Below are 26217 nucleotides of genomic sequence, written 5' to 3'. Positions count from 1 at the left end.
TTTTTCTTTGAAACTTCTATAAAAAGAAAAAAAATATCTTTAACAGATCTAGTAACTAAGTAATAAAAATTGAATGTCACAGCAAAGTCAGATCAAAACAATGTGACAGGTTTATTGGCTCTTAAAGAAAAAATTGCTGTCATTATTTTTATCTCATGGAGTTTAAAAATAAGGCATCTCAGAAGTGTATACTTACAAGAGTAGTAACACACAAGGGTTTGGTTTGGGTTTGCATGCTGCTTCTGGTAATTCTTTAATTTAATTTTATTTCAGTGCCTGTAGGTGCTATTTTGCTGGGCTTCATAGTTCAGTTGTGATTCTTGCAAGCAAGAAAGGTGGCCAGAATGGCTCTTCATCATTCCAGTGTCACAGAGGAATTTAGATATAGTTTTTGGGTCCTTGTATAAGAATTAATTGAAAAAAATTCATTTTTCAACTTTTAGACTAATTTTTTCGATGTATAAGTACTGTCTTGAAGCTAACCCTCTTTAAAAATGGTATACTTGATCATAGAGGGGGAATGAAAGTAGCTGCTCTTATTTCATAGCTCTCCTTATTTCATAATGCTTATCTCAGGGTATTCTAATTCTGTGTAAGTACCTTGGAGATTTGGAGTAACACCAAAATGAATACAGGTTTATTCAATACACATGAGGCAGGGAGGTGAGGTAAGCTCAGTACTACAAGTACTGGTCACGTATAGCATAATCCTGAGGACTAACCAGGTACATAATCTCACAGGCTTTATTCAAAGGAATAAATACAGGCCATGTGTAAAGCACAGCGATGATTGAATTCAGTGAGTTTTGAAGCCTTCAGATTCGGAATAAAGATTTGGCAAAAATGCTTTTCATACATTTTTATGCATGCCCTCCTGTAGTATAAACCGTATCCTGTTTGTTTACTCCTAGAATCTGGAACTTTCTGGCAAAGATTCACAAATGAATTTTCAGTTTTCGTCGTTGCTGACAGCTAATCTTTCCTCCTGCCTTTGATGAATAATGTGACAAACACAGGCAGTGGGTGACAGGTTATATTATGTTTGAGCTGACAGCAGGCAAAAGCCACCAAAATGGATTGTTGTGACTCAAAATCTTGCAGGTGCTTTGATGGAAGAGCAGTTACTTTGTAAACGTATCTGTACCCATGGGGTTTCCTTTTGGCTTTTAAATGTGAAGATTTGTTCTTGCCCCTCCTAGCTGGTGTGTTTTTCACATTGCTGTGAGACTTGGGTTTTCCTGTCTGGATGCATAGATATCATGGCTGGGGCAATACCAGGCACAGATGCAGGCTAGGCGGAGAAGAGATTCAGAGCAGCCCTGTGGAGAAGGACTTGGGGGTGTTGGTTGATGAGAAACTTAACATCAGCCAGCTTCAGTGTGCGCTCGCAGCCCAGAAAGCCAACCGTATCCTGGGCTGCATCAAAAGGAGCGTGACCAGCAGGTCGAAGGAGGTGATCCTGCCCCTCTACTCTGCTCTCGTGAGACCTCACCTGGAGTATTGTGTGCAGTTCTGGTGTCCTCAATGTATGAAAGACATAGAGCTGTTGGAGCAAGTGCTGCAGCACCTCCCGTATGAAGACAGGCTGAGGAAGTTGGGGCTGTTCAGCCTGGAGAAGAGAAGGCTGCGTGGAGACCTCATAGCAGCCTTCCAGTACCTGAAGGGGGCCTATAGGGATGCTGGGGGGGGACTCTTCATCAGGGGCTGTAGTGACAGGACAAGGGGTAACAAGTTCAAACTTAAACAGGGGAAGTTTAGATTGGATATAAGGAGGAAGTTCTTTCCTGTTAGGTTGGTGAGGCACTGGAACAGGTTGCCCAAAGATATGATAAATGCTCCATCCCTGGCAGTGTTCAAGTCCAGGCTGCACAAAGCCTTGGGTGAGATGGTCTAGTGTTAAGCATCATTGCCCATGACAGGGGGCTGGAACTAGATAATCTTAAGGTCCTTTCCAACCCAAACCATTCTGTGATTCTATATTTGATAGCAGCAAGACTGCTGTTAGGCCACTAATTTTACAGCCGTGTTGATATTTGAACTCAAGTTTTTAAAACACTTTATGAAAGCCATTTTCATCTTCAACTTCTAAATTAAGCTCCAAAAGAATATTACAATACAGAGAATCAAAATCAGTATTGCTGTCTCATGGCCTGAATTAGGCAATATTTTAATTCAGAATTTCAGGTACAGTAAGCATAGGGTTGAAGAGCTGAATTGCTATTTAGCATGTTAGTGGATTTTTAGTGTTTGCAGGAATGAGTATTTTGAGTCTTTTGCATATTATGTTTGATTCTGAGTGAACTTTTTAGCACCAGCAATATGAGACTTTCTGCTTCTGAGGCATGTTTTATGTCCAGCAAGGGAAGCCCATTTCTGTTACTCTTGTCCCAGCCTGAGCTCATGGCCTCCCCTTCACTGGCTTCGGGGAGGCTGCAGGGCAGACAGCATGCGCACGTAACGTATTTTAGTGAACAGCATGCTTTAGTGGTCTCCACTCCCTAGCAATTTCCTCTCACTTAGAATTATGTGGAGTGTTGGGTCTATAGCATCCATTAAGAGAATGTGAAATAAGGTTTTCCTTTTGTGGCATGTGGGTGGTATAGATGGAAACAAAAATGTTATCACTTTCAGCTTGCAAAATTCGGAGGTCTCATATGTGTTAATGTGAGCATTTTGAATAAAACAGTTTCTGTCCTTCAGGGTAGTTATGGCCTGTCTAATAGAGTTCCACAGTACAAATTTTCCATTCATGTATAGTAGGTCTCTAAGTGTTTGAAGGTTTTTTCCAAGTCCTGTATTTTGAATTTTCTGCTCATAGAAGTGGCTTAACCTCTAGTTCTTTCTACAGCTTATGAAATTTTAGGACGCCTGTTTGTTCTTGAAGGGAAGCACTTAACTTCCTGTTAGTATACTGGTTTTGTTAGCAAGAGGAATATTTATATTTTAATGTTGTAACTAATTGAAACTTATTATCTTTTTCAGTAATAGCTGGTTTTCGAGGGACAGTCCCACATGGCCTATCACTGGAGATTGGAGACACTGTTCAAATATTAGAGAAATGTGATGGTGAGTTCACCAGGTTGGAATTTCAATGATAACAAAGTTTCATATAGTGTTGATTTGAACTCCATTACCCTTCATTTATTTTCTTCAACTAGCACATTTTTGAAGTGAATATTATAACACATTTTGGCCTCTTAATTTTTTTGACAATTCTAGTGAGCTCTAATCCTTATAATTAATTTGCAGCTTATTCTTTTTATTTCATCACTCAGTTTAATAAACATTTGTAGAGGGTGACAGTTAAAACAGCAAGGAGTTCTTATTGGGATTCTTCTGCTTTCTTGGTATTTCCAAGGGAAGTTTGGCTGCCATCAAAGCTCTTTCAAATGGATTCAAAGTCATAAGCTTAAATCTTAAAGCAGTATAAACATTCTCTTCAGCCTCTGTAGTGAGGCAGGGAATAGAATCATAGAATGGTTTAGGTTGGAAGGGACCTTTAAGTTCATCTGGTTCCAACATGCCTTCCATGGGCAGGGACTAATGTGAGTAGAATGCTAATATGATTTTAGCAAATGTTCATTATCCAGTGTAAGAGAAATGAAGTTGCTTCATAATCTGGATCCTCAATACATTACCTAAGGAACACACAGTTAAAGAGTAATACCTGAAATTGTGTGAATTGTCCTCTGAATGGGAGCTGCTTTAAGCAAAACATCTTTCGTTTTATGAAAAGCCTTTTAAATTAGTTCAGTCTGTCAGCACCATGTAGTTGTCATATCTGTCCAAAAGGGAAAGATGAAATCTGCTTTACATATGGAAAAGATTTACACAGTTTACAAACCAAAATGTTCTTTCTTCACAGGATGGTACAGAGGATTTGCCTTAAAAAACCCCAATGTTAAGGTAAAGGTCAATTACAGTTTTGTGTTCTTTGGCAACAGCGTTTATTTACTTTTTAAAAGATTGTAGTCTCCATGTAAGTTTATTATATTTACTCTAGAAGAAAACTAGAGCTTAGTGTTAAGTATTATTGATAGTGCTTTAATTAGATTTTGACATGGATTACACTTCTGAAATGCTCCTATGTGTTAGAATGAGGCTCTGCTGAATTTTCCTTTATTTCAGATTTTTAGATTGCAAACTCAGAGGAAGATAAGTTGAAGGGAAAAGACTACTGAGAATACAAATTGTAAACGCTGCTGGAAAAGTTGACTAGACTGTGCCTATTTTTCTTGATGTTGTGAATTAATTTAGAGCAGTGAATGGAGGCGGCTAGTTCATAGGAGCCACATGCAGACTATCAATTGAATAAAAGCTGTGTATTGTCATATAAAATACATGGTTCATTTTATTTTTCTTTGATGTGTAGTCTTTGATTTCCACAGTAGTATAACTGATAGTACTCTAAACCAGACTTCACAGATTTTTTTTTTCTGCATTTAGACGTGAAATACAAGGAAATTCATATTTCAGCATTTGTTCATGTTTAATATTTAAGCTTTAAGTATCTTATTTGTCTTTCTGTTTTCTTAATCTCTCCTGTCAACTTGCCTCTGTGACTATAAAGATTGTGGATTTTACATGGAAATCATTTTAAGATTTCCTCTTTTTTTTTCATCAACACAGTACTAGAGTTTTTAGTCTTATTAAAGCCATTCTGTTGCTTCTTTAACCTCCATTGTAAGCTTTGCTATTTTTTGCCCTTCTCTTCATTTCCAAGCCTCTTCAGGCGCAGAATAGGACACAGATACGTTAACTTCGAAAGTTTCTAGACATTCTTATTGGAAGTCATTGACCATTTGTGTCTAGGCGTGCAGTGTCTGCTCACATAAATTCCCTTTGCTTTATATAGAAGGTCAATGTGAATAAATAAATTTAGCCACAGAGTCTAATCTGATGTTAGTACTTTGACTTCATTGATATATATTGCAATTTGATTTGTAAGACATGAGCAGTTGGGATTTTGTTATTGCTTCTTCTATGTCTTTTGTTGCAGTTCTTAACACATGCTTGCTGTCAGTCTTGCTTTGTGGTCTGTCAAATGTGTTGATAGAAGTTATGAACAGGTTTTCTAAACATGACTTGATGTGTGAAGAAATGAGATATGTATTTTCTGCTTTCCTAGTGTGAATGCAAACAGTTTTCTGAATCAGATTTTTGAAGGCAGTCTCTCTGAAAGTAAAATAGTAAGAGCACCTTGTAACTCCATTTGTTATTGGTATTGCTCTGTCAAGATTCTTTCCTTATTATTCTGCCAGCTTTGACACTCAAAGAAATATCCCATGGCAGCTGGTCCACAGTAAGCGTGCATATGCAGCCATCCTGTTTTCTGGCACACTGTTACAAGTGCAAGGTTGTACATCTTACTTGGGATGTCCTTAGGAGATGCTCTCCAGAGCTACTTTACAGACAAGTAGAAGCAATTGCCTCTACACAGTAGATGCATTTTTGTCAAAGCTCTAATGTCTGTGTTAAAAGAAAATAGGTCACCATCATCACAAAGGAAAGCTGTACGCAGCTATGCTTATTGTGAACAGAACCTATATGCGTATTCCCTTGCTGCATTATGTAACAAGCTGTAGCGTATTACGTTCTCAGCCAGAGGCTTGAAGCTGAGTTGCTTCATTTTGTATATTATTCTGATTTGTGCAGGTTAGTGTGCTGTAAGAGCTGCAGAACTGTGGCAGGAGTGCTGCTTGTTCAAAAGAAGAGTGGAGGGCACTTAAGTAACTAGAAAAGGTTCTTTGGTAGGGATCTACCATAGCTTTCCCATGCACTGCGGAGCATTATAGCCACCAAATAAAACTTGATTTTTATTGAACTCTGTCAACTGTAATTTTTTGCTTCATTTTGAAATCATTATCTGAAGACATTATTTTTAGGACACTGTTGTTAAGACATTACCCCCCCCCCCCCCACACACAGTTGATCCGTTTCTTATCAGGGTGGGAATAATTAATAAGAGTATCCAGCATAAGTGAGCTCTTAAGCAGTCTTCTACGTGTTCTACACCTGTTTATCTTCTAATTTTCTGAAGTGTTGAAGGATTTAACCTCTACCGAATATGGCATTTTAGTTTCCGTTAGATCCATGCTGACTATATATCTCACTCTCTTTTGCAAGTTTTTTGGTAATTATTTGGAGGACTTTTAATTCAGCATTCATTTGCATATTAAATGGTACTAAATGGTACTCCAAACTCATGTAAGGGGAGAGGTTTTTGGTTTTTTTTTACATAAACTGTTTTATTTTTCAGGGCATATTTCCATCCAACTACATTCACTTGAAAAATGCCTGTGTTAAGAACAAAGGGTAAGTGAAGTGTTCTGATTCAAATATTTAAACATGGTCAGTTACTTGAACCAAAAGTCTTTTGTTTATAAGGTAATGATTTTGTTATTTAATATCTTAACTTCAGCTTACTGCCACAGGACTTAAAATGTTTGTCCTTAGCTAACCTGATACTCCTCCATGGTTATAAGGTTGGAGCAAGGTATTTTGAAAAGACCTGGAGCACAGTTGGGACTATCAGCCTGTATTGTCTAAAGGACAGAGAAAACAATTACATGTTTTCACTTCCTGTTGGTAAGTTTTGCTTGAAAAAGGTTAAACGATGACAACAGTATTGCCTCAATTAGAAAAAGTTATTCTGTACAGAAGCTGGCTATTAACCTGCTGTTTAAGACTGGTTGTTTTCTTAGAGGACAGCAGCTGTTCCATGGCACACAGATACAGTAAGATAGCATAAAAGTTCAAGGGCAGAAGATTTCACTAGCACCATAATTGGAGATGTTTTTTCCTTCATTTCTTTCCTTCAGGTGATGGAGAGACAATAGTTATTTTTGAAAACAACTGATCTCTTTTCATTTATAGAGGAGTTAATAAGAAACCAGAACAATTTGCTAAAATTAATTTAAAATTTTTTGGAACTCAAATGTCCTGACTAAAAGAAACACTGGTTTTTGGCTTAGATTTTTTTTTTTTTTTTTAATTTTTTTTTTAGATATAAAACTTGCTGTGAGAGGTTGTTTTTTTTTTTTTTTTTTAATTTGTCAGTGATCTTAGAATTATAGACTCAAACAATGGTTAGGGTTGGAAAGGACCTCAAGATCATCTAGTTCCAACCCCCCTGCCATGGGCAGGGACACCTCACACTAAACCATCTCACCCAAGGCTTCATCCAACCTGGCCTTGAACACTGCCAGGGATGGAGCACTCACAACCTCCCTGGGCAACCCATTCAAGTGCCTCACCAACCTAACAGGAAAGAATTTCCTCCTTATATCCAATCTAAACTTCCCCTGTTTAAGTCTTAACCCGTTACCCCTTGTTCTGTCACTACAGTCCCTGACAAAGAGTCCCTCCCCAGCATCCCTATAGGCCCCCTTCAGGTACTGGAAGGCTGCTATGAGGTCTCCACGCAGCCTTCTCTTCTCCAGCCTGAACAGCCCCAACTTTCTCAGCCTGTCTTCATACGGGAGGTGCTCCAGTCCCCTGATCATCCTCGTGGCCCTCCTCTGTACTTGTTCCAGCAGTTCCGTGTCCTTTTTATGTTGAGGACACCAGAACTGTACACAATACTGCAGGTGAGGTCTCGTGAGAGCAGAGTAGAGGGGCAGGATCACCTCCTTCGACCTGCTGGTCACGCTCCTTCTTAGTTCAACACAGTTTTTTTCTGAAGTTTTACTTAATTTGGGAGCATTCACACTGTATTATTTATTTGGATTTATTAATTGAGAACTGATACATAACAGTTTGAAACCTGTTTAGGAAAAGACATTTCTCATCATAATAGTTGGATGCCTAAACATCAAGTGTAGGTGAGCTTTACTTTGGGAGCATGAATCAGTGAGAAGAAGGTCCATTATTCATAATGGGCAAAAATAATCATGAAGACTGGAATCATATAGAAGAAAAAATGGCTTATACTCTTACTCTTAAACACACTGTTGTTTGCAATGGAGTTCAAGCCACATGTGGTTTGTCATGGCCTAGGGTAGTTTCTCCTTTAAAAGTGGTTGTAGATACAACTGAAGGTTAAGTGAAATAAAATTGTAAAACATCGCAATAGAGCAAAGCATAAAGATGGATAAATATTTGGTAGCAGACACTACAATGGTATTTGCAGGGAGTTCAAACTTTGTTGCCTCTCTTTTCTTCCTTGTGTATGTTTCCCCTTCAGGCCATGTGCATTGTGGATAGGGGCTCTCACCTTGTTATGCTAACTTGGTTAGAGAGAAATGATGTAATGAGAAAAGTAATCCAGGCCTGAATTCAAACCTTTCAAATGTACTGTGTGTGAGAACGAAGTGGCAGTGGTGACGGTATGCAAGATGATGGTGTGGTGGAGAGTTTGGTCTTGACCAAGCCACCACAGTTTTTGTCTTGGTCAGAGTAGGCAAGGACTCACACTGTACTAGTTTTTCTTTTGAGATTTATGCCCTCTTTCAGTTGAAAAAACAGCATTTTCTGTCTTATTTCTATAAACAGAGATGTGAAAGAGTGGCAACAATCACTGGTTTGGAGTCTAAAGTGGCAAAATCCCTTCAGAAACTGTGGGATTACTCTGCTGTGAAAGTATTTGACATGCTTATCTCGTAGCAAAAAACCCACCTTGACTTTTCTAGGACTAAGACTTTCTGTGGGGATTAAATTATTTTCACCCAAGAGTTTTCCATGGGGATTAAATGAAATACACTAATGAAGTGTCACAGGCTGATGGATCACCCATGTAGGCTGTTAGACATCACATTTGGCAGGGCAGAAGTCTTTATATTAGTAACTGTAACGGGATTTGTAATACTTGCGTAATGTCATGTGTTCTTCTGAATGTTACAGACAATTTGAAATGGTTATTCCAACAGAAGATTCTGTTATTACAGAAATGACATCAACTCTTAGAGACTGGGGAACGATGTGGAAACAACTCTATGTGGCAAGTACCCTGAATAATATTACTTTGATTTAATATCAACTGTTGTTTAGATGCTCTAATTTATTTAGTTGAGTCCTCATTGTTGAGGGAGACTGAGGGGTGATTCTTGATTAGCGAATGTACCTTGGATACAAGCTCCCTAGGCTGCTTTTCACTGCCATGTCTCCTGTGAACACACTGCAGTCTGCCATCCTTAGGAGAGGTTTCAGACCAGTGACTTACTTCTTCACTGTAGGAAATCCTACCATTTCCTTCACTTAATTGACTACCACCCTAAGTAGTAATTAAGGTTTTTTTTGTGTGTGCTTACAAAACATAGAAAGAAACATGTTAAATCTTTCTCTTTGTTCTGACTGAAATTCAGTCTTTGCTGACTGTTCTGCATCTTTTAAATTTAATTCTTTTTCTACATCATAATCTAAAACATAATAATTGCTATAATTTACTTTTTCTGTGCCTACTTCTACTTTCTCTGTTAACTGAGCTGTTTTTTGTGGGGTTTTTTTCACTTTCTCTTGACTGTAGAGTTGTGTCTTTAAAGGTCTAACTAAAATATTTTAGTTTTAAATTGTGATTTGCATCATGGTTGTCTACTGTTTTTAACATTTGACCTTCTAATCTACTACATTACAACCAAGCCATGGTTTGAACTTGGCAGCATGTGCACACATAAAATGTAATCAAAGCCTGTTCATTTGCATCCACATATTCTCCAACCCCTCATCTTAATTCATTGCTGAGTTGATAAGTATGACTTAAATTGTGAGAAGATTAGCCACCTTCTGCTGATACGGGGGCTGCTACATAAGAAACAGCATTGAGAGGTGCCAATGTACCTTCTACAAGTCAGGATAGTACAGAAGTAGCCAGCCTGCTACCTTTTGGGGATTATTGTACGGCTTGTGTTCAGAGGGGCTGTTCAGAACCAGGTGACCTTTCTGAAACCTGCAATTGGAGCAGTTGCTCATTGCATAATGGAAGCTTTTACACAAGAACCTACAAAATAAGTATTTCTTACTGTTGGATTCCAAGTAATGGTATCATTTTAAACTTGACAGTGAAATTTTAATTAAGCAGTATGAACTGTTCGAAACTGTTTCTTCAAAGCTTGTTTGAAATCTCTCTAGATTATAATGGGAAGTATTTTTCTCAAATGTCTGAAGCATATCTTCATGTATACTAGCAAGTATATTAATACATTGGCTTGTCCTGGAACAAAAGGAGTAAAAATATGGTCCCTTAGCATAGTGACCTAAGTCTGAATGCAAACACAGTTGCTTAAAGATCCACTCAGTGCTTTGAGATACAAGCAGCTCAGACAAATTGTAATGCTTTGGAAAAGAAAGGATACCTGAAAATGTTATTTTGAGCGTAATAGTGCTGTTAAACATTAACATGTCTCTTGTATTCACATTATAATTTACTGCAGTAGAGCTTATAATCAGATACTGAAAACAAAGATGCACCTGAATTAGTGTTTATTTGATTTGTTTTTTTAACTGTAGAAATTAAATCTTTGTACACTAGTTTCTGATGGAAAACTCTGAAACCATACTTCAGCCTGTTTCCCTGCAACATGCCTCTAAAGTCTTTTTTTGTCTTTTGCTCCTAATTCAAAGGTGATATGTATGACCTTTTTTTCCCTTTTTCTTTTCCTTACAAAGTTCGTATATTCCTGTTGTTTTTAGTGAAGTTGTTTCTCTTTTGGCATTTTTTCTTCACTACTATTGTTATTGTATGATCAAAATACACTGGCTTTCTTTTTTTTTTTTTTACCAGACAGAAAGCCAAGACACAGTAAATTAATGCTCATTTTAGTGAGCTTATGAAGTGAATGAATGTGAAATAAAAAGAGCAGATTTATCAAACAGCAGTTTCTCAGAGCCCTTGGAATATAAAAATTATTGACAGACAGTAATGGTGCTTCTAAGTGAATTTAGCTTTTCATAGCAATTATGCACCAGAAGAAGCTGAATTTTGTTTTAATGCCATTTGTTCATAGGAAGAAGGAAAAGGGAAATGGGCTTAGTATTTTTTGGCTAGAATTAGCAGAACAAATCTGAATAGGAATGTTTTTTCAACTTTGTGTGATGTATCACTTAAATGGAGGTTGCAATAATTTCCTCAAGCTAAAGTTTCTTAGAAAAGCTGCATGAGGTAAAACTCCTTAGAATTGGTGAAGGAAGAGTTAAAATAACTTCTGTTTGGGAAAAAACTGTTATGGGAAATTGTTTATGCCCCTAACCGTTATATACTTAGAGTAGGAGGATGTGGTTTAAAAAGCAATCACATTCACATAATTACTCCTACTTCACAGTTAGATGAAGAACTCTCTGCACAAGATTCTGTCTATATATGCTATTTGTTATGGTTAATAGTGTGTACAGTTAGATACATACAATAAAAAGTTAAAAGAACATTAACACCCTGTGTTTCAGAGTTTGAATGCTAGGAACTATTGCCTTTTCATCTCCTTATGTGTTTGAGTTCAACTAATCTTGAATTATGTGAGCACATGTTCAGTTTGGATGAGACAGCAGCACAACATGAACATGCTCTTGGAATAAAAAAGTGCTACAGGATGAAACTATTTTTTGTTGCATTTTTGTCATACCTGTCTCATAAATTAGACTCTGTTAACATGAGGCATAAGGACTTGGTATGAAATTTTGCAATGACTGTGGTGCAAAGACAGGGTCTGAGGTAAGCTCTGAAACGATTCTACACACACAAACACATGCATGCAGGTGAAATGGTCACAGTATGATGGGGAAGAAAAATGTCCAAGCAGGGGAATTAGTAGTGAGTTGTCTTAATTTCTCCTCCATATCTGTATTAGGTAGGATTGTCAGCTTATACAGGTAATGTAAAGGCAATTCTATTTTTATCTCACAGAGGAATGAGGGGGATCTCTTTCACCGACTGTGGCACATAATGAATGAAATCCTAGACCTGCGGAGGCAGGTCCTTGTTGGCCATCTCACCCATGACCGAATGAAGGATGTCAAGCGACATATCACTGCTCGTCTGGATTGGGGCAATGAGTGAGTAAATATAGTAATAAATGAAAATAGTGTAACCTAATTATAATGCCACAGCTTTAGATTCATTGTAGAATGTTGAAATAAGGAGCAAGTTTCTGAAAGGTGTTACTTTGTGGGGTTTTTTTTAATGGACTTTCTCTTTCATTGTTTTTCTGCCCACTGCGTTTTAACAGAGAAAACTGACTTGCAATTTTATTTTGCCTTTTTTCCTCAAGTTACTTAACATAGCAGTGGTACTGTCTACAAGAGAATTGCATTGGAATATCTACAGGATCCTTTTCCATCTTTTTAAAACCCACCTGTCCAGATTGCGATGGGAAGCAGTCTGCAAAACTCTGTTGTCTTAGCTGAAATGATATTGGCTGTCATTGCTTCCTAATTGGGCATCTCTAACATATATCTTGCTGTTTTGATCTGCATCTTTCTTTTATTGGAATGTGAATAAGAGCTAAGGCAAATTGTATTATCTTATTTAAATAAAAAAAAAAAAAGGCAAGAAAAAGGTTAAAATAACTTTTGGCATTTAGGAGCTGTTTCCAAAGTCTTTTCCTTAGCTTATATTTTATTTTTCAGTTAAATTCTGGCTAAATGCTGCACTATTCAGTAATAGAATTAACTGAATTTCAGGGGTTTCTGCAACTACTGCTACCAGAAAGTCTAAATACCTAACATTGTGGAAGAACTGTGATTAACTGCTGCTTAGAATTTTGTGCCGACAGAATGGAATTGTGATGATTTTGGAAGTGTTCAGTTCCTATTCTTTAAAAACATATTTTTAAAAAATATTCCAATCTCTTATGTTTTTCTAAATTCTACATGACTGCTGCATGCATGTTCTTAATCTTTATTGCTTGCTGCTGTGCTGAAAATAAGTATTATTCCTAATGATTCAAGTTCCTTTCATTATTATGTTCAGGGAATGCAGCCAGGCAGCTTTGATGTCATCCAGTCTGAATTAAAAATAAGTTAATATTTTGGATTTTCTTTCTACCTGCTTTTCTGCTGTTGTCGTTCAAATTGACAATACTAGTACGATTCACATTGTGCAACAGTAGTAAAAAGGACAATATCCATTATACAGTGTCCACAGTGTGAAACAGATTTAAAAATTCTGGAAAAACATTTTCTACTAGTGTTACAAAGTGAAGAAAATGGAGGAATCATATGTGAATGGTGAATAGCCAAAACACCCAAACCCAGCTGTAGAGTACCAATTAACGTATATGTTGTTTGTTGGAATGTTTCTGTTAAATGTAAGTAGAAGCAACAGGTTAATTTGTTTCCTTTATATGTAGAAACTACTTACTGTTTTTCCATTTCTCAGACAACTGGGACTTGACTTAGTTCCAAGAAAAGAGTATGCTATGGTGGATCCTGAAGAGATCAGCATTACGGAGCTGTACAGGCTGGTATGTGATAGTAGTACTCAGTACATTTGCTATGAAATTTCATGCTGCTCTTTTGGTGGCAGCTTTCTTCTACTTACTCAAAAGTACTTTTTTTTTTAATCAAATAAACTGGTATTTCATAGTGCAACGAGTTTTACTATGAGGAGAGAAGTTAACTTTTGAACAGTTATGTCATATCTGTATCTGTATGAGGTGCTTTGATTTGATAGAAGGGCAATGAAGCTGTTGAAGGTCCTAGAATGCACGTCTCATGAGGCACGGCTGAGGGAACTAGGGTTGTTTAGTCTGGAGAAAAGAAGTCTCAGGGCGGACCTTATCGCTTTCTACAACTACCTGAAAGGAAGCTGTAGTGAGGTGTGGGTTGGTCTCTTCTCCCAAGTAACAAGCAACAGGACAAGCAGAAATGGCCTCATGTTGTGCCGGGGGAGGTTTAGGTTGGAAATCAGGAAAAATTTCTTCACTGAAAGGATGCTCAGGCATTGGAACAGGCTGGCCAGGGGAGTGGTAAAATCACTGTCCCTGGAAGTGTTTCAAAAAAAAAAAAAAAAAAATTTGGATAATGCCCTTAGTGACATGGTTTAGTGATGGACTTGGTCCTGTGGTAAAGGTTGGACTTGATGATCTTAAAAGTCTTTTCCAACCTAGTTGATTCTATGATACCAAGTCTGTGTGTACACACATGTTTATTTTATGTTATTTGTTAAAAGTTTTGTGTTCTGAGTTATCATTAAAATTATGACTGTTAACATGAATTTAATCATCAATAAAAGCTTATGAGACTCTTTTTCATTAAAGTTTTACTTTGCCCATGAGTTCTGTTAGATAAGACTTATGGAAATATAATCTTATGGTACAAGTATTTTCACAATTAATCATACTGGGCTATAGGTCTTTTCTAGTATATTAATGTAAATAGCAGTTAAACTGCATAGAAAGATCTCCTTTGGGTATAAAAGCCCATCTTCATTTACTAAAACCAGCACTGATATTTCTTATTCTGATTTAATCTCCAGTGAGGTCTAAGAAAACTTACAAATTCCTTTATGTGGGCTTTGGCTCTTATTTAAGTACTGCAGCTGTTCTGAGCCTTACTTGCTTCAGGCTAACTAAATTTTATTTGTACCTTTCATATTTAAATATAGAATAAAGCAAAAATATAATGCTGTAATTTTTTATGGAGCTGAAATTATATTCTTTATAGTTTTTAACTAGTTGTGTTGATAACTTGTCATGTCAAGCCTAACAGTAATTTCTTAATGCTAGAATCAGTATATCTCTGGACAGTTTCAAAGCCATATGTAATCGTATGGAATCCTGTTGAAGCACTAGATGAAATACAGTGAGGAACCATTAATCATAAGAAGAAACATACAGAAGAAGAATAACTGAGAAAGCTAGTAATGGAACTCATGGAGTGCACTTTCAAAAATAAAGAGGGGGAAAAAAAAAGCCCACGATAACCTCAGTTTGAAGATAAGTAGCTTAGAAATAGTGCTGTTCAAAATTATTTTTGGTACAGTGTAAGAAAGAAATAGTTCAATTTAATATTGTCATACTCTTAATGGGTGATTAAAATAGTGAAAGTATAAACTGTGAAGTCAAAACAAGATAATTTAGGAGCTTCAATATAGCAGTCTGCCAAGGACTGATTTATTTTATTTTTTTTTTCAAATTTTAAATACTGGTGTTTAGTCTTCTGCAGAAGTATATTTTGTGTGTTTGGATACTCAGATATCAGATCATTAACTATTTAAACCAGCTGTGAAATGCTGTGTTGTTAAAGCACAAAGCTTTAAAGTGGCTTAGAATTTTCAGAGTAGTAAAAAGGTAAACTACTAGAGGTTACTGATTTTCTCTTAGAGATAATGATGATGCAGTGCAACACTGGGAAAGTCACTTCCTTGTGTTCTCCTTCTTACATACAAAAACCAACCAACCCAAAAAAAAAAGAAAAAAAGGAAAAGTATTACAAGTTAATACTGATTAAGAAAGTAGTTCGGTATTACAGTTTTTATGTCTTTTTGTTCTAAGATTTTGACTGTTAATTTAAACTGGCTGCTGTGGTTGGGGTACTTTTAGATGGAACATCGTCATCGAAAAAAAGACACACCAGTGCAAGCTAGCAGCCACCATCTCTTTGTTCAAATGAAGAGTCTGATGTGCTCCAATCTGGGAGAGGAACTGGAAGTAATCTTCTCACTCTTTGACAGTAAAGAAAATCGGCCCATCAGGTACCACATGATTTTTCACTGGAATACTGATTTTACATAAGTTTTGTCATTATACAGTGTCTGTTTTGATCCAGGTAATAGAATTCACTTTTAGAAGAAAGCAGAAAATAATTTTTTCCTTCATTTTGAAATTCAGTTTCAAAATTTAATAGTTTGCAGTATCATTTTAGATTTAAATAATGTATATGTATCTGTCTTTTTTACGAATTTCCGTTTTCAGTTGGTTTTGCTTGTGTGGGAACATATATATATGTATGCCTACAGAGTGAATGTTAGTTCTGTGACCTTAAGGTCATTTTTCAGTACCTCTATTTTCCTCTCTCCTAATCAATGCACATTCAAAACATAGAACTGTCTCTTGCTCTGTATTATTTATGAGATTAATTCTCCTAGGTACAGGAGACTGGAGGGCTGCCCTTAGTCAGTGAATTAAGAGTCTTTTTATGAAAGGAACTCATACTTCAATACGGAGGTCCTTCTCTTCAGTGAAACAATCAAACCCAATTTCATATCCACTTAGGGTTGTTTTGACCTCTTTTTTCAGTGGGGAGCTGATCCCGGAACCATTCGTTTTCTGTTTGTCCTGGAGCTTAAATTCTGTGAGAGCCCTGATAACCTTTGAATTTTTAAATATTCAGTAGGTATTTCTATTTCCAGCTTATTTCTGGCCAAGAGAGAGAACGGGGGAGTGAACAGTAGCAGAACCACTATGAACTTAATAAATACGAGCACAGGAGAAGAGCAGAGTTAGCTCAAGACCCTATTAAATGCTGTTTGACGAATACGCCAGGAAGATTGAACCATTAAATGCTTGTGCAATGGCGATGGGTGTGGTGGGTTGACCCTGTCTGGCCACCAAAGCCACTGTATCACTCCTGTCCTCAGCTGGACAGGGAAGAGGAAATGTAGCAAAAGGCTCATATGTCGAGAAAAGGGCAGGGAGAGATCACTCAGCAATTACTGTGACTGGCAAAACAGACTTCATTTGGGAGAAAATTAATCTAATTTATTACCAATCAGAGTAGGATAATGAGAAATAAAAACAAATCTTAAAAGCATTTTCCTTCCCTTTCTTCCCAGACTTAACTTTACTCACAATTTTCTCTGCGCCCTCCCCCGAGTAGCACAAGGTGATGGGAAATAGAGGTTGTGGTCAGTTCATCAAACATTGTCTCTGCTGCTCCTTTCTCCTTAGGAGAAGACTCCTCACACTCTTCCCCTTCTCTTGCATATTCTCACTCCTCTCTTCTGACTGCTTCTGTGCAGATTCCCCCCACGCCCTCCCCAACTGTTATCCCAGAGGCACTACCCCGTCACTGATAGGCTTACTCCATTTTGGAGCTGGCTGCATTAGCTCTGTTGGACATGTGGGAAGCTTTGGGAAACTTCACACAGAATCCGCCCTGTAGCCCTCCTGCTACCAAAACCTTTCCATGTAAAGTCAACGCAGTGGGAGATCACCTTCTGGTCAGAAGGCTCCCATGCATAATTTGCTGCTGGTTGGCCACTGTATTCTTCTCTGCTCTCTTCACAGTAGTAGGAACATGTTTTGGAAGCAGGAAACATCTGATTTAAGACTGGTCACTAGAGAAATGAAAGACTAGACTTTAAAATAACAACAAAAAAACCACTTTAGGTAAGACAGCTCACAAGTACATGAGAAGAAATATCGGCTTCTTCTTTCAGCCTGTTAATATGGTAAAAGCTGTCACTCAAAATCTTACGGCAGTACGAATTTGGGGAACTGTGTAGAATTTGGGCTGAATTTGACAAAATTATGTTTGTGCTTTGTAGTTGGCCAATATACCTAACCAGTGCTTTGAAGATTATATTGAGTAAAATGATTTTTATTGTTAATGAGATCATGTATATGCAACTATTGCTACAGTGTTAGCAGCTAAATACTGACACTTCATTCTGGCCTGCACTTTGGACTTTAGTTCCTAAGTTGCAGTTTCCTGTTGTTACTGTGACTTCAGTGTGCATCAGGGCACATATTTTGTGTTCACTCCAGTAAATGCCACAGCAAGTGGTGGATTTAGAAGAGAGCTTCATTGACAGAAAACAATTTGGGTGTTATGGATTGCTGAAAACAGGTTTATGACAGCGGTGGTATGAAAGCAAATGGATTGGATTTCATGTTCGCATGAAAGCACAAATTCTAGAGCTGTTTGTCACATGCTTGCTGTGATCCATCCTTTTGTTATTGATTCCTGACTCCAGTGTACGTTTGCAGCTGCTTTACTATATGTGAACTTCCTCATCCTGTTACTGGCAAACCTTGAAGAAGCATGTTGCCATGAATCCAAACTGTCTTCTAGGGTATGGGGGGACTGAGAAGATGAACTCTGTGAAGGTGGTTTAGAACTATCTGTAAAACAAACATACATACACCCCCAAAACAATAGAACCACCACAAAAAACCTTCCAAAGAAACAAATGGATATCTTTCAACATGTTGAAAAAGCTGAAACCAAAAGAATTTTCACAAAAGCAAATTAGATGCACTGTATATCTGTATCACAGAATGAATTTTGGAATGCAGAGGAGTCCAAGCTGGATATTTTTATGGTCTTTCTGGGCTAGACCTGGAAGTGATATAACAAGGTTATCACAGAGTTAAAGTTAGGTGGTCTTGGTGCACAACAGTAAGCTATGAGGAATTTTTATTTAGTACAAATAGATGGGATGGTTCAGAGGTCTTTACGCCCTGGCAGATGCACACGTGAAATGAAAAGCCTCCCTCAGAAAGATGATGTATAAGAAGAGACAGCGTCTCTGCTCCCTACCTACTGCAGTTCACACCCTGCAATGATACCAAAGCCTGCTGTCAATAATAGAGTCCTGGAGCCTGGATGTGCACTGTTTTACTCATTTCTGATGAAAGTGCAGGTCGAGAGCTGTATGTGGCAACACCTTAAGGTCTGTCTCAACCTAACTGTCTCAGTTGTCCATTGGTTTCCTAAGTCATTGTCTTGTGGTCCGGGAGAAAAATTCAATGAAAAGAATAGATGAAACTTGCAAATAGCAGAAATAAATTTAAGGAACTATACATGATAATTTCTTTCCTGAAACAGGAAATTGGCTTAAGAATAACAGTGTATGAATACACATGACTTAAAATATATTTCTTCAAATCAGTACTTATGGTAGTAGAATTTTTGGGGTTTGTTTCTTTGAACTTTGTTGCTTTTTACCTCAAGTTTCAGTTTGCCAAGCACTATTTTTGTACCAAGCTTTCCTCAGGTGGGTAATCCTGCTTCTTTTAATGAGACCATTTGAGTGCATAATGTTAAGTACAAGCTCTCAGGTGACTTTACATGGATTCTAATATAATAGTCATTGTCCAGCTGATATAAATTGACATAAAGCAAGTGATCTCCATAGCCTCTTAAATAAAGAGTTCATTTGGAAAGAGTGATAATAGCAGAAATGAGATTTTAATGATGGAACTTCAAATATTTTTCTTCAGACTAACTTAGCTTCTTATCAGGTGGACCTGCATATGTGAGATTTCTTTATATATTTTGTTCCATTTCTTGTAACCTCAGGTTTATGCAATTGAAATAGCAGCTTTAAAAGATTATTGAAGGACTAGAAGCAACATTATCTGATTATTTTTTTAATTGATTTTATATCATTTTCCACAGCTATTTTTTTTGGTGTTGTTTTATTATTGCTTGTTTCATACATTCAGCTGTTTGAACAGAAATATTTGTTCAAGTGTCATGGTTAAACTGAATTGCAATTGGACGTACTGGATGGGGCAAGTATCTACAAAAAGGAATAGTAAAGCTTTAGGAAGTTTGAGTATAGCAACTTCTAGTCCAGTTCCAGGCTAGTGCAAGAAAAAGCAGCCTGTGGATAGTATGCTCTAAATCAAATCAGTTAGCAACATTCAGAAAGAAATATAGCATGTTTTTTACTGAAGAGTCCCACACTCAAAGGGCATGCATTCAGAAACTTCCCTCTTAAAAGCTCTTATAGTAATCCCTCTCTATACCACTGGCTGAAATTTCCAAATACTAAGTGCTAATGCACTTCATAAGCAACAGGGACACGCTTGTGAGGTGGGCTGATACGAACCTTATGAAGTTCAACCATGACAAGTGCAAGGTCCTACACCTGGGTCAGAGCAATCCCAGGCACAGCTACAGGTTGGGCAGAGAAGAGATTCAGAGCGGCCCTGCAGAGAAGGACTTGGGGGTGCTGGTCGATGAGAAAATGAACATGAGCCGGCAGTGTGCGCTCGCAGCCCAGAAAGCCAACCGTATCCTGGGCTGCATCAAAAGGAGCGTGACCAGCAGGTCAAAGGAGGTGATCCTGCCCCTCTACTCTGCTCTCGTGAGACCTCACCTGGAGTATTGTGTGCAGTTCTGGTGTCCTCAACATAAAAAGGACATGGAACTGCTGGAACAAGTCCAGAGGAGGGCCACGAGGATGATCAGGGGACTGGAGCACCTCCTGCATGAAGATAAGTTGAGAAAGTTGGGGCTGTTCAGCCTGGAGAAGAGAAGACTGCGTGGAGACCTCATAGCAGCCTTCCAGTACCTGAAGGGGGCCTATAGGGATGCTGGGGAGGGACTCTTCGTCAGGGACTGTAGTGATAGGACAAGGGGTAATGGGTTAAAACTTAAACAGGGGAAGTTTAGATTGGATGGAAGGAGGAAGTTCTTTCTTGTTAGGGTGGTGAAGCACTGGAATGGGTTGCCCAGGGAGGTTGTGAGTGCTCCATCCCTGGCGGTGTTCAAGGTCAGGTTGGATGAAGCCTTGTGTGAGATGGTTTAGTGTGAGGTGTCCCTGCCTATGGCAGGGGGGTTGGAACTAGATGCTCTTGAGGTCCTTTCCAACCCTAACTATTCTATGATTCTGTGTTTGAGCTCACAGCTCACCTGGCTTCTTCATGGTACTGCCCTGCAAGGAATGATAGCATATGAATGATATTTTGTGACATTTTCCTGAGTGAGATTATTTTTAATGTGTTAGTATAAATCTCTCTTTCATTCAATTTTGAGTATTTGTACAACAGTGATAAAAGGACATAATTTTTACTAACATGCATAAATTAATTTGATTTTGTGAGAGTGACTTGGCAAATTTGCAGGTATTGATTTTTCTGTTCAACTGCAGTGTTAAATAGTTTGTAAGGGTTTGATTGTTCTCTTCCTTTATTTTGAAAAGTTCTGAGTTATTAAGAATGTGGGTAGCATGTTATCGTGCGGAAAAGTCTGTGCTTTGGAAATAACAAGGGAAAAAGAAAGTTCTTGGTAACATAGGGAAGGTTATAGTTTAGCAGCTGAGCTTTATATTAAAGTGCAAGAACAGGTTGTCCTTAGGCCACTGTAGAGCTGAAGTTTTCTCAGGCAACATTAAGAACTGATCAGACTCAGAATGCAGGCATTGAACAATGAAAGGTAGTGAAACTTTGTGGTGTTGTTGCTATAGTTATATATTCTCTCTGAAAAAAGCATGCCATAGCAACTGAGACAAACCAAGCAGAAAAAGCAGAAAGCTCAGTGTGATACCAGTTCTTGCATTTGACTTAGTTGGGACTACAATTGTGTGTCTAACAAAAAAATATAACATCATTACATGCTAAGAACAGATTAAAAGAATATAGATGTTTAAGGTACAAAGAAATCTAGATACCAGATTGAAGACTATGATCCTGAATGTCAGCACACAGCTTGTCTGTAATTCTTGTGACCCATGTGTTTTGTCACAGGAACTAATTCATTAAGTATTCTCAGCAGGGCTGGATTCCAACATGATGCTATATTAACCGCTGTTTGTCTTTGTAAAGACAACCAGGGAAGGAAAAGGAGAATAGTAATAATTGTAATTTCCTTTACACTTTATACAATATCTTAATGTTGATTGCTGTAGCTTAAAGACAGTCCAGACCCCCTGGAAGATAGGAAACAAAAATGTAAATATTCAAAGCCAGAGCAAGAAACTGAGCATGGGTCTTTGTTTTCTTAAAGAAAACTCCAACTTATTAATATAAATCTGTTCTTACTACACTCTTGTTCCTCCTTATGTAAATAAATAAATTAAGAAAGAAAACCTGAAGTGGTCACCACATGCTTTGTATTGAAATTTGGCATTTGGCATTTGCTCTTCTTTGTCAGCTTTTGTTTCTCTGATTAGTTGTGCTTCATTAGAAAAGAACTGGTCCTGAAGGAACATGCAAGTATGTCTTTGAGGTGGAGGCAACATGCTGTCAGGCTCTGGAATCTGAGTAGGTGGAGGTATCTTTCTGCAGTCACGAGTAAGATGCTAAGTTTAAGACATAGGCCAATGGTTTGCATTTTCTTTTTTGTTTTATTTTAGAAGGTTGATGAATAACTGGATTTTAGGATTGGGATCCAGCTCCAAAGGCATGTAAACTTAAGATCTTTGTGTGAATTGCATGTCTAGGTTCCTGCTACAATCTGCAAGAGACTTAGTTACAGTCAGTGAAACCAGGAAAGCAATTCAGCTGATGAAATGTCTGTGTCCTCTTTAGGGCACATTGGATAGCTCTTTAGAATCCATAGACTATATTGACTGAAGAGCTGCTTAGCTTCGCCTGAAGTAATTTTGAGCTGTATCCATCCTATTATTTTTTTTTGTTTTCTGTTTTGTTATATTAGATCTCAATAAAGTTCAAGCCTTCAACTTCAGAAAGAGTTGGTGTTGAATTCATGAAGGATATAGATATTCAATATTAGTTTTCTGGCTTCTTGACATTAGCTCCTCAGAGTGGAATCCTTAAGGTGAAGCGCTCTGAATTTGCTCTTAAAATGTTTGTGAACGATTTAGAGTAGATGGATCCAAAATAAGTGATTGAGGTAGGTACAGATTTGCAGTTGTTGCTTCAGTAAAAGAAAGCATGGTCTGTGTGTCTCTTGTTATTATGTTGTGGTAGGCAATGCACATGTTCAAGGAATATTTTTCTAAACTAACATACAAATTGATGCTGTCATATGTGACGTACCAGTGCATTTCTAGGATAGTACCTTTTAAAATAAGTAAGAGATGGAAATTACAGCCATTGAACCATTATTGTAGTTTTGATAATGTGTCTTGGTATGCCGTTAGTGATTTGAATAAAAGAAAAATTAGGTAAATTTATAGCTAGATTATTCTCAATTAAATATTTTTTCATTTTAAAAGCATGGATAAATGCTCATCATTTTCCCAGTGTGTACTAAGAATTAGATAATAATATGTTTTTCCAATGAGATAGGAGGAACTGTGATGTTGAAATGTGTTAGTGATTTGCCCAGAGAAGAAACCTTATGTCAGATAATGACAGAAAAATCAGTGTAATGCTTGGGGTTCTTTTTGACCTTCAGACTTCCTAAGTAAAGATTTCTCTAGATTAGTAGCAGCTGTGATGTGTCACTTGTACCTTAGTGTGATCAGCACCCACTTTGGACAGCAGGGTTTTTTGCTGTCAAGTCTAGTAAGCTAGAGATAAATGTTCTTTTGTATCACTTTGACATTTGTTTGTTTCAGTATGGGACTGTACTTTTCTCCAGGTTTTTGTTGTTGTTGCTGGAAATTGCTATTAAAAATAACTGTTCCTTATTGTCTTGGCATTCACAATAACATCAGTCCTATTGTATTCAGGTAGGTATAAAAATAAAATACAGGTTTATTGATGACTTTGTTATTATAAATAAACAACAATAATAAATATTACTTTGAAGACTGTTTTTATATTTACATAATTGTCTAATGTGTGTCTTCATACTTTAAAAGGCTTTTTTTGGACATGAATATTCTACATTCTGTATAGAAGCAGGAAAACTGTCAGTATTTAAGTCAGGTATTTAAATCTGAGTGATGACATGCTTATGCACTTGATGCATTAAGACTATGGTTGCAAGTCATTCAGCTTCTACTTAATTGGTGCATACTAATTTCACTTGACTATGTATGCACATGTATATCTCCATATTTTCTAGCTAAACTAGCTGTTAGGAATAATTTTTTCTATCACTTAGATTAACAATAAACAGCTGTAGTCAGCCCTTGATGATTACTAGAGTTTTCCCTGGTGTGTTCTTGTGTCTTGTTCCATTTGCCTTCCCTTCTTTCTGCTTTGCAATTTCCTGTCTCAAAATGGTAACAGCCCCTGATTCGGACAGGGTGAGTTTGTGAATGATACAGCTTTAACATGGTACAGCCATAGTTCTTTGGTTTGTGTGCTCTTACATTTTATAAACTTACAGTCTTCTTTTGTTAAGGTCACAAGCTCTGTTTGTGTATTTCCCAGTTTCTTTGTTCTTAAAGACTGTAAAAAGCTATCTTGAGGACACTTTCCTTTGTAGAATTGATTGCAATATTAGAATCTTAAGGCAAAATTCTTAGCATACACAACTGTAGCGTTACTGTATTTGAAAGTGGGAGTGGTCCATGATCACATCTGCTCTTGAGATTTTTCTGTCTTTCAGTTCAGTCCTATTTTCCTGGCTGTTGCTGAGCTTTTACTTAGAGTTGCACAACATCTTAGTCTGTTTCTAAAGTATATAACCTCAAACACCATCTAGATCTATTGAGAGTCCAGGCGATAGTTAGTGTTATTAAAAAATGCTTTTATAAAATCTGCTCTTTAAATCTGGCATGTTCAACAAATGTTTGACAAAAGCAAAATCAGAAGGACTTATCAACTTAGTACTGAGTTTTGAAGGACTGTTTTTATATCAACTAATTTTGTTATAAGTAGATGAAGAGTTGGAAAGTCTGAGACTTCTGTCTACTTCATCAAGTAGGGCCAGCCAGCAGGAGTGGATCTGTAGTTCATACTAAGCCCAATGATGATGCTTTGAGCAACCTGATCTAGTGAAAAGTATCTCTGTCCATGGCAGGGGAATGGGCAATCTTTAAGGTCCCTTCCAATCTGAACCATTTTATGATTCTATGATAAATACATGTAAATGCTTTCAGTGTTTTACTTTGGACTAACTCTATTGTGGTGTGGACTGAGTGTCAAAAGCGTATGTTCCAGTTTAGTTTTCTGCAGAAGTCCAGTTCACTAGCTTAAACTGTTCTGGGTTGTGAATCAAAGTGTGGAGGCAATCAGATTTTCTTCAAAACCAAACAAGTGATTCAAATTAACCTGGTCATGTAGATTATAAAATAGTGTATGTGAGATGGGTATTACAGGATCATAGTTAGAATGGGAGAAATTCTTGTAAAACATAGAGTAACTCAGCTGTACTTATGTAATATTTTGCTTTTGGAGATAATGGATTTTTTAGCCATAACAACTACATAACGATAACAGTTTCCAAGTTAAAAGTGATTACAGACATCTGAATGAAGTTCATTGAATATGAGATGCAATTACATAAAAATAACTAAGTGTAAAGGAGACTAAAGTGTAAACGTTAGTGTAAAGTGTAAGTGTAAAGTGTAAACTGTGTCAGGTAAAGCAGAACATGTTGTTAGAGCTCCAGAGGAAGACTGAAAATGTGTGTTTTCAACATTTCATCAGAATGCAGTGGTCCTGTTTTCTGATGCTCTTTATTAGCTGCTTTATAATTCTATTGCAATGTGAGGTCATTTATGAGATTTGTGAATTTTTTGAGGTTTTTCTGTTTCTAAGAAATTATTAGTAACTTCTGTAATGTTGGAATATGAAGATGCTTAGATTCCCAGCATTTAGGGTACTGAAGAGTATGGTGATGGTTGGTTGTTGCTTCTGTTACCAGCATAAAAGTTAATGGAATGAACCTCTCTTCCTGCAGTTAGATCACACTTACAAAGCCAGTAGTACATACTTCAATATATTACAGTTATTAGTTTTGTAGTGGCAGATCTTTATAGAAATAAAAGACATCTGATGATAGTACATGCTTTTTTCTCACATACACTCATTTACCCAATTCTACAGTTTGTGGCAGCAGTGATGATAGTGTAGCCAGGGGGCCCATTTATACCGGCGCTCTAAACACCAATCCTTTAATCAAAACTATATTGATTTTTCTTTCTTTTTTTTTTTTTTTAATCAGATCCTGGAAAGATCCCACTTATCAGCTTTTAATAGAATCAGTTTAATGAGTTGCAAGGGACAAAGAAACATCTTAGCTATTTTCCAGACAATGTGCATTATTCACTGGGACTCCGGTAACTTTATTTCTTGCCACAAGAATATTCTGCTTTCGTAAAAAACAAAACAAGAAACCAAAACCCCAAAGAAAATATTTAAAGGGTGACCCTGTTCAAAAAATCTAATATCCCAATATCCTCTGAAATGCTTACCTTTCCAGTGTAGATACAGTAAGACTGTTTATATCTGTAGCATGTTGCTATGCAGAGATCTTACCTGTTTTTTTTTTTAAGTACCAGCAACACTGGGCAGTGTACTATGAAAAGGGGAATGTATGGTAATAAGCCTGCTGCTTGCATTTCTTCAATTCAGTCTGCACACCCTGTTCTTGGCATTGATGAGCATGCATAAGAATGTTGCATCGTCTCCTGCCCAGAGTCCCAACTGCTTTGCTGACCTTCATATTTCTTGTAGTTTGCTCTCTGAGATGTCAGGATACTGCTGTAGAAATGATTTTTCTTTAACCTGCAATGTGACACGCAGTTCTTCTGTA

At 37.3% G+C, this 26217-nt stretch overlaps 1 protein-coding gene across 3 annotated transcripts in view; it reads left to right on the top strand.

Moving 5' to 3' along the window:
* Positions 1–26217, top strand: part of DOCK4 (dedicator of cytokinesis 4) — a 265386-nt gene that overhangs the window by 98226 nt on the left and 140943 nt on the right. For all 3 annotated transcript variants that reach the window (XM_065695089.1, XM_065695013.1, XM_065695172.1), the window contains exons 2-8: positions 2983–3066; positions 3866–3906; positions 6260–6315; positions 8842–8938; positions 11834–11982; positions 13307–13391; positions 15471–15622. In XM_065695089.1, coding sequence (XP_065551161.1) covers positions 2983–3066; positions 3866–3906; positions 6260–6315; positions 8842–8938; positions 11834–11982; positions 13307–13391; positions 15471–15622 — 664 coding nt within the window. The remainder of the gene's footprint in view (positions 1–2982; positions 3067–3865; positions 3907–6259; positions 6316–8841; positions 8939–11833; positions 11983–13306; positions 13392–15470; positions 15623–26217) is intronic.

The sequence above is a fragment of the Lathamus discolor genome, chromosome 1 (assembly GCF_037157495.1).
Source record: "Lathamus discolor isolate bLatDis1 chromosome 1, bLatDis1.hap1, whole genome shotgun sequence".
NCBI classification, from domain to species: Eukaryota; Metazoa; Chordata; class Aves; order Psittaciformes; family Psittacidae; genus Lathamus; species Lathamus discolor.
Note: the sequence above shows the minus strand (reverse complement) of the source record. Positions and strands in the feature narration are given on the sequence as shown.